Below are 14043 nucleotides of genomic sequence, written 5' to 3'. Positions count from 1 at the left end.
TTCAGAATCTTTCGGGTGCACGCAGTAACGCGGCGCATACGATGTATGCCGCGCGTATGTATGTACTTACTAACACAATTATATAGACACAAATTATATACAACACGCAGTATGTCAGGTTCTTCGAAAGTGTCTCATTTCGCGGTGTAATACGTCGAACCACAGAATGACAAGTGCAGGGGGTAGAAGAGGAAGATAGATGATGGGCTTGTACGTAGGGAGGACGCGTCGATGAATCTGTCGAGTTCTAGGGATAATGGCTGCTGTTACTAGGGACACGCGAAGTTATGCGTTTACCGCAGAATACGTCAGTGTTGTACGTACTTTGTTCTATCTTCGTTACATTATTTGTAGTTCTATTACATTATTTGTAATTATTTAAAATTTTATCATTTTTCTCTCTCTCTCTCTTTTTTTTTTTTTTTTTTTTTTTTTAAGAATACACACTTCGATGAGGACGAAGCATATACATATTTTATCATGAAAAATATTCTTAGATTAATTTCAGAAAAGGTTATTTTTCGCAAAGAATGATCGTTTCCATTCTATGGATTATTACTTATTAATATTTACAAAATTATAATTATTGAACGTGATATGTAAGAATATGATATAGAAAAAAAAGAAAATTATGGTTTCACAAATACCAAAACAAAACTTATTTACATATTCGTTAGAATTTATGTAATATTATCTTTTATAGCATACAACTGATAGAAATGGCAAGTTTTCCAAGATATATCATTTCAATGGAAACCGTATCGTATAATTAACGTAATAATTACGGCACTGTCCTTGTACATTGCACGAACTTTGTCGATTTTCGAGGACAAACGCCATTTTGTTTTTTTATATTCTGCATATTCTTTTTCTAGAAGTACCGTTTCTCTCGTTATGTCACGTAACATATTATTTTCATATATAATTTTCTTATTTTACTGGAAAAAAAAAAAAACAGATTATTAGAATATAAAAACAAATAGAATTACATAATAGAGATAAATATGTTTTTCAAAAATATCGTTCATTTTATTCTTGACTCAATTCTTTCAATTTTTCTAACAATAAATTGCCGAACGAATCTCTATATTGTGGACTTGTGGAATTCAACAAACTGTATGGCGTTTCGAAATATTGGTTTCCCTTGTTCGAAGCGTCGTCGTGTTTATTTCCAACGATTGTAAAACCTGCACTGGATAATTCAATACAATATTTTAAGTTTTCCAATGTTGTCAAATTGAAATAGATAACTTGATTCGTACTACACAATCTGTCGGATAATTTTACGTCGTTCACGTGATTCTTGATATCGTTGATCACAGATTGTGCTTCCAGTTTCCATTGTTCCTCATCTAATATCTTATCCTCATTATTCTCCATATTTGTCATTTTAATAACTTTATTGTTATATCATTAATATATTTGGATATTCGTCGTTAGAATTATTTTTGATTTTTACCAACAAATCTTTGACGGTGTCACAATCCAGTTCTTGGCAATCAAGGAAGGAAGATAGTTTCATGCCAAAATCGTGTTTTTATCGCACGACGCAACACGTGCACAGGTTAGATTCAGGGTCAAAGACCACCATTGGCAATTGCGTAAGTTTATTCGTGCGTTATTTCCGCTTAAAAGGTGGCTACAGTGTCGTACTCTTAAAAATCTGGTGAAATCTTTGATGGATATTGCTATCCTTGACATTGACAACTGTTTTATGCAGAATGTCGTAATACTGATTCTTGTACGTATGTATCAATGCACTAAACTACTACATCTTCATTTTTATACGTGATATCTTCTTTTATCATCTATCGCGTTGTCATGGTTACGATACGTCGAAGCTATGACGTAGATACATCGTACACATATCTATCTATATATATATATATATATAACACACACCATGACATAAGCAATATGTACTTGATAATCAAACCGATAAATCAAAGAATTATCTTCATACGTTTACTGTAGCAAGTGATAACGCAAGTTAGAAAAATTTCCGTTTAGGATGACGTTGTTTAGAGAGCGAAATTTAAAATTTTTCCAACAGAATTTGTCAATAACGAGGTTATATTGTTTTCTTGACAAGTACATTGAAAATACAAGTGTAGAAGAAAAAGTTAACGTTTCAAAATGAAAAATGAGGTATGCGATGTCTTATCAATTTGAATAAATATACGTAATCATCATTTATGTCAATAATAAGGCTGTATTAATTTGCGATTTATTCAGTTTGGCAAGATCTTCGAGTAAAATATAATAAATTAATGTAATTTTTTTAAATTGTTTAAATTAGTTTTATTGCTTTTGATTTTCGTTTTCATTTTCCTCTTTTTTTTTTTTTTTAGTATTGCATTGTTTAAATGTAGCGCCGTAGAATTGATCGAAAAAGCATAGTAATCGAACACACCCTCGATTTTGCACGTCAGTGACGTCCTCATTCGTCGCCCTTATTAGTTCGTATATCTGCCACGTTGAAAAGTACGTCGCTTCCGTCGCTCACTCTGCCACGTAATGTTGTGTGTGCCGTTTATAAGTTGCGTTTGTGAAAAGATTTACGTAAAATTAATTGTAATGTTTGCAATGTGCGGCCGTGTAATCGAGAAGATATAAGATCGGTCGATCTTCTTTGTGAGAACCACATCGAGGAGGTAAGCCGAAAGATTAGTGATTGAATTCGAAATAAATCGAAGGTTGTCCGTCAGACACATCGGTCTGCTTTTTACTAGATGACGTTTTAACCTTTCGAGCGCGTGCTCAAAAGCTCATCTAGATATCCTACTTTGTCTGAACAAAATAAATTTAATTGTAGGAAGAATTTCTTTGAACAAAAATTTAAATGATCAACATTGGAATATCTAATACATTTCCGTGAACGTTCTTAATTTCGAACTGTCATAATTATTGAAAGGTCAGCTGATGACACGATACTTTGATGACCCGAACATTATTTTACTTTTATTTCTTTTAGTCTCAATTCCATTGCTAAATATGACGATGCTGTTGATTACATCTTTCTTTGTTTGAAACATACGTTAATAATAATTGTCTTGAATTTTCTCTTTTTCTTTTCATTGATTGATCATGAAATGCTCTATTTACCATTTTCTTCTAGAAAATCGAGTTTAATTATATTTTATAAACTTTCATTCTTTCTTTCTACTATTATGAAGTATAATTATATAAAGAATACTTTAGATGTAATATATATATTATAACTATGTATTTAGTTTTAAACAATATCTTATTGATTCTATAAATATTTTTTTTGTAATTTTTGATGATAATAATTGTAAATATGAAAGGTATTGTATTAATCAAAAAAATGTATAAGACTCTTTATGACGAATAATTTTTCTTTCTGTTTTATATATTGATTTAATAATAAAAGTTATTAATATCAATAAAAGATTTATTGATACTTTCTTATATATTTTGTAAAACATCAGATTGTATACTTGACCTTGTTTCAGTGATTTCTAAAGAAAGAACAACATGTCTCACCCAGATGGTTATCAGTATCAGTCATATGTAGATCCTAATAATTCCTTAAAAAGTGAACGGCTACCGATAGTAAATGGTCAATCTACTGTTAATCAGCATATACAAAACGGCATGCAATCACCACATTCTAATCTAACTGGTATGTGTATGTTAATAAGAGATATGAATATTATTTTTAGAGGGGAAAAAAAAGTTAGTATTTTATTTGTAAGTTATGTAATATTTTTAGGTACACCATCATCACAATCATCTCGTGATCCATCAAGAGAAACATCGAGAGATCCATCTCCAACTCAATATTTACATAATCAATATAGACCACAATTACCAAGACCTCCTATGCCACCAATTAATGGACAGCAAAATATGCATCTGAATGTTAGGCCTCCCTTATCAACTCAAACGCAAACACAACAATATAATCCTGCCACAATTCCTTACTCCCATAACCAATTCAATCCTAGTGCCACAAATATTGCTCCTTTAAATAGCGCAGGCAATGTCTCTTCTGCATTTGTTAGTTTGTCTTCAAATGTACAAGAAAGTCAAGATATTAATTCACATAATATGCCTTCTATATCTCAAGTCTCACCAATAAATTCAAGTCATAATACATTATTAGAATCAGATGCTAAAAGAGGAACTGCTAATTTCCCTTCCACTGAATTGTCTAATGAACTATATCAAAAGACACCTACTTGTCAGTCTATAGGCCTATCAAGTAATACAGGCGATGTACCTGCAGTATCTGAAAACTTTGATAATGCAAGTCAAAAGTCTTCTATTATGCAAAATCCACCTGGACACTCTCTGGGACAATCTAGCATGAATGTATCTTCATTTAATCAGAGTGGTCAGAATGAATCTTTGAATATACCTTCTCAAACTCAAACTGAAGATGTTATGCCAAAACTTATAAATCCTAGCCATTCTCCTCAAATGATGAATCAACGCAATCCTAATTCAGCAGTTTTGAGAAATACACCTAAAAATGTTAATTCTGAGAAACAGCTTATAAATTTTGCATCTCCTCAAAATTTGCAGAGTTATTTGTCCCAGCCTAAATATGGAAGTCAGCAAAATATTTTCAACAGTCCACAGAATGTACAAGGCAATCCACAAAATGTGCCATCATTTGTGCATAATTCTAGTGCTAGTACACAAAACTTATTTGTTAAACAACAGCAAACTCAGCAAACTCAGCCTACTCTTCATAGTTCAAATATACCTGTATCAAGAAATATTACAGGAGTTCAAGATAATTTACCACAACAATCAAGAGTACAGTCTCTACATTCATTACAGTCACCAGTTCAAAATCAGACATTTGGCAGTCAAGATTCACTTGGACAAGAATCAAATTCTCAACTAAGTCATAATATGTATGGTAGTCAACCAAATTTAGTTACCCAAAGAAATTATGCGCAAAATTATTATGGAAAACAAATGTCATTAAACACTGCCAATACCTCGAGCTCTGCAATGTCACTTTCAAGATTTAGTGAACCTTCTAATAATCCTGGTCTATCCTCAAGGCAGCTAGTAACTATGCTACCACCAGGACAGCATTTGTTACAAACTGTAATTATATACATATTTAATTTTTTTTATAAATTATAGTTATTTATATCATGTTTATATCATTATATTCATTAATAGGGTAAATATGACACACAATCACCATATTCTGGACAATTATCTAATATTCCTTTAGATCCTATGTCTATAAGATACCCTGGATCATATCCTGATCATATGAATCAACTAAATAAGCAGATGAATACAATGTCAGTTACACAGGCTGGTTACAATAAAATATGGGTAAGTTAGTTATGTTTTAGATATTTTTGCCTTATAAAACTATCATATATAATAATTATTTTTTTAGGGTGTTGATTCCATTGATTTACTACAGTCTAGAAATATTTTACCTCCTGAAAAGATAGAACCACCAAAAGTTAGATTACATCAAGAATTTTTGGATAGTGTTAATTGTAATCCAGAGTAAGTATATAAAACTTCTTAAGTATATAAATATTGATACTATTTATTTATTGTTTTTATTACAGTATATTTAGATGTACATTGACAAAAATCCCTGAGTCTAATTCATTGCTGCAAAAGTCAAGATTACCCTTTGGGATTTTAATACATCCTTTCAAAGATTTAAACGTAAGTTATATGATAAAATAATATTTTGACAACTTTTAATGATATAATAATGAAAATTTCTTTTTAGCAATTACCTGTAATTCAGTGTACCACAATTGTACGTTGTCGTATTTGCAGAACATATATCAATCCATTTGTGTATTTTGTTGATTCTAAGAGATGGAAATGTAATTTATGTTATAGAGTAAATGACCGTAAGTAATACACGTTATTTACGTTAATTAATATGTAAACAATAAAAGTATATTATTTATTATATAACATTTTTTATTATATAATGATATGTGAAATAGTTCCAGGAGAGTTTCAATTTGATCCAGTAACTCAATCTTTTGGGGACCCATCCAGAAGGCCAGAAGTCAAAACAAGCACTATTGAATTTATTGCACCTAGTGAATATATGGTATATATTACAGTTTATATTTTTAACAATATACGATATTATACTCTCTTTTGTAATCTTTATTTTTTTTTTACTTTTATTATAGCTCCGTCCCCCGCAACCAGCAGTTTATCTTTTTATACTGGATGTTTCAAGGCTTGCAGTGGAAAGTGGTTATCTCACTGTAGTATGTAACATAATAATTGATGAATTATCAAGATTACCAGGTGATGGAAGGACACAAATTGGATTTTTGGCAGTAGATTCAACAATACACTTTTTCAGTATGCCTGACAATGTATCACAGCCTCATGAAATGGTTATGCTAGATGTGGATGGTAAAACATTTAAATAAGATAAAAAAATACTCATTGAATGAAAAAAAAATTATGATCTCAACATACGATGATATATTTTCAGATGTTTTTCTTCCATGCCCAGACAATTTAATTGTTAATCTTAAAGAACGTGAAGAGTTAATAAAAGATTTGTTAGCCCAATTGCCAACTAAATTTCAGGGTACTCATGATACAAATAGTGCATTAGGAGCTGCTTTGCAAGTAGCATATAAATTGATGGTACAGTCCTATAATATATACTAATAAACTTTATTATATTTCTTTACAATTTTTAAATATTTATTTGCTTATTATAATGTTAGTTACCTACTGGAGGAAGAATGACCGTATTTCAAACATGTTTACCAAATTTGGGACCTGGTGCTCTACAAGCAAGAGAAGATCCAAATGTTCGAGCTAGTAAAGATGTGCCTCATTTAAATCCAGCAACTGATTTTTATAAAAGATTAGCATTAGATTGCAGTGGGCAACAGATTGCTGTTGATCTGTTTTTATTAAATAGTCAATATAGTGATTTGGCAACGCTTTGTACGTATACAATGACAAATATAACAAGTTAATTTACTTTTAAATCAATCATTAATAAATAAAATTTCTTTTTTGCAGCTGGTATGTGCAAATTTTCTGGTGGTTGTATATTTCATTTACCACTGTTTCGTTCGTCTAAGCTTCAACATAGGGAATCATTAGAGCGACTATTACGACGTTATCTAACTCGAAAGATAGGATTTGAAGCTGTAATGAGAGTACGTTGTACACGTGGTCTTAGTATTCACGCTTTCCACGGCAATTTCTTCGTTCGCTCTACCGATTTATTAAGTTTGCCGAATGTAAATCCGGATTCTGGATTTGGAATGCAAATTTCAATCGAGGAGAGTCTTACTGAAACTCAAAACGTCTGTTTCCAAGCAGCACTATTGTATACATCAAGTAAAGGTAAGAAAAGTGATATTTGTCTTTCTGTAAAAGTCTTCTATATGTAATTTATAAAATATTTTAGGCGAAAGAAGAATTCGAGTGCATACATTATGCTTACCAGTGGTTTCCAGTTTGGTAGATATCCTTCATTCGGCGGATCAACAATGTATAATAGGATTATTATCGAAAATGGGTATGGGAAAAAGTAATCATTTTATGACAAATTTAATATAAATAAATTTTATTTATTATATAAATTATATGACAGCTGTGGACAGATCACAACAGTCTTCATTGTCAGATGCAAGGGATGCATTGATAAACGTAGCAATTGATGTTCTATCTGCTTACAAGTTGTCCCAGTCTATTGGGGAAAGTGGACTTTTTGCTCCAAATAGTCTCAAGTTATTACCTTTATACATTATTGCTTTGCTTAAATGCGTAAGTGATCGCTATTTTAATTGAAATTGTTCTTGTTATAGATTGATGATTACTTATATTATTATTATTATTATTATTGTTATTATTATTAATGGATTTAATTTTCTCGCACAGATCGCTTTTAGATCAGGTACAAGCACGCGATTAGACGATCGAGTATTTGCAATGTGCCAGTTAAAAACTTTACCACTTTTACAACTTATACAAATGATATATCCAGATCTTTATCCTGTACACATGCTTGACGATCACAACTCAGTGAATATAAGTGGCAAAATTTGCCCACAACCTCCTAGGTTACATCTGTCTGCTGAGAAACTAGATTCAAGAGGTGCATTCTTAATGGATGCTGGAGATAAAATATTTATATATGTGGGGAAAAATGTTCACCCATTGTTTTGTTGTAATGTACTTGGTGTTTCAGCATTTTCCGCTATACCAGAAGAATTTGTAAGTTTTTTTCTAAAGGAATTGACTGATACATATATTAGAATTTTATATTATTTATGATTTATTTACAGTACCAGTTACCCGAACTTGATACTGTAGAGAACAAGAGACTTCGCCATTTTGTATTTAGTCTGCAAGAAGAAAAATCATGTTATGCATCTGTGCAAATTATTCGGTAATGCATTTATTACATTTTTTTTATGTCTAATTTATTACTTTTATTACGTTTTTTTTTTTTTTTAATATATATGTATATATAACAATATACTTATTTTTTAGAGATGACAGTCATTTCAGGACATTATTTGTGGAACAGTTAGTAGAGGACAGATTCGAATCAGCCCTTAGTTATTATGAATTCTTGCAGCATTTAAAAACTCAAGTGAAGTAGTGGATAATTTGAATAATAAGTGAATATGAAAGAGTTGTATCAAATAATTTCTATTTCTTCATAAATGTATTATGGAAGAATCGCGAAAATATTGTTATTGACACAGTGAAAGTGCAAATCGTAAGTGGCAAACTGTGCTCAGGAACAGGATGTGATTTTCCTTATCAAGTATCACCTACATTTTTCATTCAGATAGCACGGTAACGCGTAAGTGTTCCAGTTTGCTGTTGCATAGTAAACAGACGATAATTATAAACGACATGTCATACAAAAAAGTAATCGTAGCCTTGTTAAAAAAAAACACGTTGAAGCATTTAAATGTAATAGATTGTAATTATTATTACTATCCATATTCTTACAATGTATCAATTGAAATATCATAGATCCAAATATCATGTACGTCACGTAAATTTATGTTATATCGGATACCTAGTATGTCTTACGCATTGCTTTTTCCATTTTTATTATCTTTCAATTCATATATACGTATTTTTAATACAATAACCAAACATGTTCTGATGAATTTTGCAGGTTTCATTTTTTGCTATATACACGCTTTAATGGAAGATCTTAATTTGTTGTTGTTGTTATTAATTTTTAAGGGAAACGTTCTAGCCATCTGTTTTTATCTTATGTGATGATTGGATTGTTAATCCGTTATTTTGGCATGGCAGTTAATACATATAGCGAAGTAAGAAAATTTATATATAAGTTTTACTATAATTCCATTAGATTTATTGAGATTTTTGTGAATTTATAAATATTGGTATCGTGTTATTTTAATCTTATGTTTACAATGGCATCTACAAGTTAAACATAACATTTTTCACGTTATATACTCATTATTTGCATTGATCAATTAAAATTTTGAAAAGAATGTAAAGTTAATATACAGAGAATTGTGTGTGTGTTTTTTTTTTCTTGATATAATACATTCATACGAAAATGTAAAATATAATAACGAAATAATCATTACATATAAATGATTAAATGATTCTTGTGAGTGTCTTGCATATGAAGTGCATCAATGCAAATTAAACAAGTATAGTTTGTTAGGTGCTCAAATAGAACTATGAATAATATGTATGTAAAATATTAGAGGTAGTTGAAAATTTCATCAAAGTCATTTATTCTAGGGCAGGCAGTTTCAAAAATATATATATAGCAATATTTGGATTTGATATTTATGACACTTCATTTCTCTCCTGTAATCGATGCTGCCAAATAAAAACTTTTCCATGTATACATAGTAGGAAAATTCAGTTTTTTTTTTCGGGAGAATTGCAGTGAAATAAATATCAATTGTTATATGCACCCACAGAGGGTCAAAAAAATATCCTCCGGTGTATCTGGAGTTCAATCGTTATAACTCGTGTAATGGCCTCAAACGACAATGTTCACAATAGCCTGACACGGATCATTCATTTTGGTATGTTATTTGGTTTATTCGTTATCGAATATTGATTATTATTAAGCTACGAAAAATTATGTGTATATATATATGTATGTGTATATATATATATATATATATATATATATATATATATATATAATATAAATATAAATATAAATTACACATTATATGGGATGAATGAGTACATATCGAGTGTAATTTCACCTAAACCAATTATTTATATGTCATTTATTTTAATATCTTTTGCTATATACCTTTAAAAACAAAGTAGCAAAATTAAAAAAATGTATGTCTAATAGCTTCAAAGTATTTGTTCATTTTATTTTTTCATACTATTACTTTTATAGCAGCATTAGTATTTTTAATAATCTCTACATATTTTTCTTAATTATGTTAATCAATAAATTTTACAAGTTTATTAGTACATATTTTGTAATTTTGTTATAGGAATTTGTTATCCATTTTGTATGTTTTTCTTTTGTATTTGCCTCCAAAAAGGTATATGTTACGGCGCATCGATAGTCGCGCATAGGTGGCAGCACTAACGGCGTCGGTGCTACGGCGCGTATGCGGTTTGATTTTGTTATCAGTAGTGGTGCCGTAGTTGGTGAGAGGAGGTGATCCTGTCGTAGCAGTTGTTCAACGATCCGGTAAGTTTTGTTTTGATCACGAGTCTTCAATATTTATATATATACGCAATATTTAAGGTTATAATACTTATTAAAATTTTTCAAGTTTTATAATCGTTCGTACTTTTTTTGTTTTTTATCCAAACGAATAGTATTATAACAGTAACATATATATATATATATATATATATATATATATATATATATATATACATATATATGTATATGTATACATACGTACGTGTAATATTTTCGTCGAATACGTGTTTCAAATAGCATTATTCACAGATAAATTAACATGTGAATTTCTTGATAAACGGAATAGCAATCAACGAAAGCTGGCAATCATCACGCGTATAAACGTACGAACATATCTATCTAATAAGTTTACTTTTTCGTGTATTTATTCCTCAACAAGTATTATACCTTACGTATGCATTTTTTGTAAATTTTTTTTCCATGATATATAAACACGCGCTTGAGATATATAGGTGTAAAATACTCATGCAAGTAATTTGTTTACTTTAGATTCGCTTTCGTACGTCTCTCGTATGCGTTTTATTGCACTTTTGCCGTTATATAAAGTATACGAGAAATTAACGTTTGTATGTGTTTTGCATTTGGTTCATTCACCCGATAATTAAAGACGACTACAGGGCGCAATACAATATATAATAACAGCTAATCAAAATGACGTGTAAGTTCTTCCGTAGCGTGATTAAAACGAATTGTGTTTTCGATACATAAATATTCGAATATATTATTAATTATCAACTTAACAATTACAAGATAATAATACGAATCATTCGGCATAATAGTTAACGTAATATGTATGATGATTTTTAAGTCCTTTTTTTTTTTTTTAATGAAAAAATTTTTTAATGAAAATAAATAGTGTAGCTATGTAACTATATATAGGTAGGTAACGTAAGTAACTATGTACATAGTAGATATAAATATATACAATAATCCTCACAATTATCCGTGAAAGTTTTAATGCATACGTAGCGAGTATCTATCACCTAAAAGTTACTTTACGGATACGATAGACACGCATATATTATCGATGAGAGCTTCGGTTAAGTGAAAACTTACTGTTATCTTCGATTAATAGTGTAGCTACATATACATACACACTTAATGTATAGAAGATAGAATACATTAGAATACATGTGAATCTCTCGTAAAATACGATCTCTATAATACTCGTTACGAAATGGTGAACTGTCTACTTCGTACTCTGAATTATAATTTTATATGTTCTCTCCTCGATTGGTTTTATCAAACTCCTTAATAACTTTCCCACATCTCTTCGCTTCTTCTTTGTCCCTATCCTTCTTCACTTCTCTCCCTCTTTTTCTTTCTCTCTCTCTGTATCTCTTCCATCATTCACTCATTCATCTTCTCTCTCTGTCTCTCTGTCTCTCTATCTCTTTTCGAACCCTTCTCACAATCAACCAACATAGGTATTCTCAACTATGCTAATTGCGAACTAAACGAACTAAAGTTTCTCGATTATAGGCGACAATGAAGGTCTGTGAGTTAATTTCGTTTTAATACTCTAGTGAATCATTAAGAAAATACACAGTTGCCCTGTAGTTTATCGTCGATATATATGTGTATACATTTAAATATAATATAATATATATATATATATATATATATATATATATATAGATGTAAAAAATAAATGAGAGAAAGAGAGTCGGCGGAATTCCTAAACGCATTTTATCTGCAATTTGCGCGTGTCTCGCGATATCGACCGAATCGATTAGAGGAACAAAGAAATGTCCTAACCGAGGCTTTATGTATGTATCTTTATATATATATATATATATATATATATATATATATGATGTGTATGCTGATGTATGTGTGGATGTATATACTATTTATATAGTATGTATGATGTATGTACATATGTATGTATGTATGTACATCAAATATATCGAACGGCCCTACTTTACGATAGTAACACGATCCTTTTGCTTACTGGAAGAATCACCGATCGTATTGACGTATCTTTTCCTAAATTACTGTAAACATCGTCGACGACTATAATCGTTTTTAATTTTTCATATAAAATATCATTTGCTAATATTTATCGTAATACGTATAAGTTTTCTCAAGTGTCAGAAATATGAATGATGAAAAGTTAACAGAATACAATAACTGTTGTAAAATGTACATCGTAAAGGCACGACGAGTCAAACGATAGAAACCTTTTAATTAGTGCTATTAATTAGCAAACTGTCCGTTGTTCATGTTATCCATAAACTAAATAGGGGTCTCGTGTATTTGTATGTATGTATGTATGTATGTATGTATGTATGTAATGTATGCGTGTATGTTATTCAAGGGCATGCTTTAGAACATTTAGCTCTTCGCTATTTCATCCACTTCCAACAAGGGTAGAAAAAGAAGAAAGCTATTCACAATCAGTAAATGTCGATGAATCCCGATGTCGTAGATTTTTTCTTCTACTTTTTATGATCATTATTGTTCGTAAAAGATTTCTCCATCATTAGTCACTTGGTCGCGATGGCGCGTCATTCCGCCTTGCATTATCCAGCTCGTGAGGTCCGTTTACTTTCTTTCTGTTTCTTTGTCTTCTTTTCTTTCTCGCTAGTTCGTGCAAAAGAATTTCATCTCAGCTCTCCTTGAAAAATGAAGAACCCCACCTTTAGAGTCCCCATTTCCACCAAACCCAAATACTTTTCCTTTTTGTAGCTACACTCAAGAATAGCGAAGTATCTCGGACAATTTATCTTACTTCAAATTCCCGAATTTAATAGTTTAACTTTTTCGTTCTCTTTCTCTCCCTCTTTCTCTCTCTCTATCTATCTACCTGTCCATCTATCCATCTATCTATCTATCACTATTTTTTTTTATCTTTTTACACGATACAAGCAGTTTTCTCACTTGAAATAATCCAGCGCAAAAAAAGTTGACTTTAACGATTAGTTACATATGAATGAGATTTTATAATATTGAGGAATAGTTTCAGTATAGCACATAGTTGTTACATTTTTTCGTATTTCAAATTGTCAGTCCGGCAGTTCGTTTAAACCTTTTACGAACGTAAATGAGTTCGACAGTGATTGATCGATATATAGACTCTTTCGTATTGGCAGTTAAATAATTAATTCAATTAGACCGAATCCGCATCGTTCTTTCTGGTACAAAGTGAATTTTTTACGAGGATAGACGTTTTATACGTAGCATACGAGTCAATTCACGTAAGTAGTGGAAAAAGTAGCTTTGAAAATAGACGTGAGAGCTTGGATAGTGGTTTAATCTCGAAATTTTCCATTTCTTAAATTAACCAATGCTATCGCGCTTGGGAATGTTGAAATAAATGGATGCGATCCAGGTAATTA

General features: G+C 30.6%; 3 protein-coding genes across 9 annotated transcripts in view; 2 read left to right on the top strand and 1 right to left on the bottom strand.

Moving 5' to 3' along the window:
- Nucleotides 1-176: 176 nt before the first annotated feature.
- Nucleotides 177-9794, top strand: LOC127064804 (protein transport protein Sec24B). 5 transcript variants are annotated; one of them, XM_050996377.1, is made up of 17 exons: nt 177-316; nt 3477-3646; nt 3737-5088; nt 5167-5328; nt 5396-5511; nt 5577-5679; nt 5747-5873; nt 5973-6082; nt 6168-6399; nt 6482-6639; nt 6723-6948; nt 7027-7356; nt 7421-7531; nt 7607-7779; nt 7894-8229; nt 8301-8404; nt 8509-9794. In XM_050996377.1, the coding sequence occupies exons 2-17, from the start codon at nt 3499-3501 to the stop codon at nt 8618-8620; spliced, it is 3900 nt and encodes a 1299-aa protein (XP_050852334.1). In that variant the 5' UTR covers nt 177-316; nt 3477-3498; the 3' UTR covers nt 8621-9794. The 5 variants fall into 5 exon arrangements, with proteins under 5 accessions (XP_050852334.1, XP_050852352.1, XP_050852361.1 ...); XM_050996387.1 differs by lacking the exon at nt 177-316 and adding an exon at nt 2352-2654 and having other exon boundaries at nt 5979-6082; XM_050996368.1 differs by lacking the exon at nt 177-316 and adding an exon at nt 2352-2654.
- On the bottom strand, nt 659-1792 carry LOC127064941 (GSK3-beta interaction protein). The gene has a single exon (XM_050996640.1). It carries the CDS (start codon nt 1387-1389, stop codon nt 1030-1032), a length of 360 nt encoding a protein of 119 aa, XP_050852597.1. The 5' UTR covers nt 1390-1792; the 3' UTR covers nt 659-1029.
- A 737-nt stretch (nt 9795-10531) lies between the features above and the next one.
- Nucleotides 10532-14043, top strand: part of LOC127064768 (protein qui-1) — a 52331-nt gene continuing 48819 nt past the window's right edge. For 2 of the 3 annotated variants that reach the window (XM_050996348.1, XM_050996324.1), the window contains exon 1: nt 10532-10684. The gene's annotated coding sequence lies outside the window, so the exon portion shown is untranslated. The remainder of the gene's footprint in view (nt 10685-14043) is intronic. The other variant, XM_050996331.1, reaches the window with a different exon arrangement.

This window comes from Vespula vulgaris, chromosome 1 (assembly GCF_905475345.1).
Source record: "Vespula vulgaris chromosome 1, iyVesVulg1.1, whole genome shotgun sequence".
NCBI classification, from domain to species: domain Eukaryota; kingdom Metazoa; phylum Arthropoda; class Insecta; order Hymenoptera; family Vespidae; genus Vespula; species Vespula vulgaris.
The sequence above is the reverse complement of the archived record's forward strand: the minus strand, read 5'-3'. Positions and strand labels throughout refer to the sequence as shown.

Coding starts and splice junctions, on each gene's coding strand:
- LOC127064941 (XM_050996640.1), bottom strand. CDS start 1,389: ATGACAAATATGGAGAATAATGAGGATAAGATATTAGATGAGGAACAA.
- LOC127064804 (XM_050996377.1), top strand. CDS start 3,499: ATGTCTCACCCAGATGGTTATCAGTATCAGTCATATGTAGATCCTAAT. Junction 6,640..6,722: donor AAGTAGCATATAAATTGATG/GTACAGTCCTAT, acceptor TTATAATGTTAG/TTACCTACTGGAGGAAGAAT. Junction 7,357..7,420: donor ATTGTATACATCAAGTAAAG/GTAAGAAAAGTG, acceptor AAAATATTTTAG/GCGAAAGAAGAATTCGAGTG.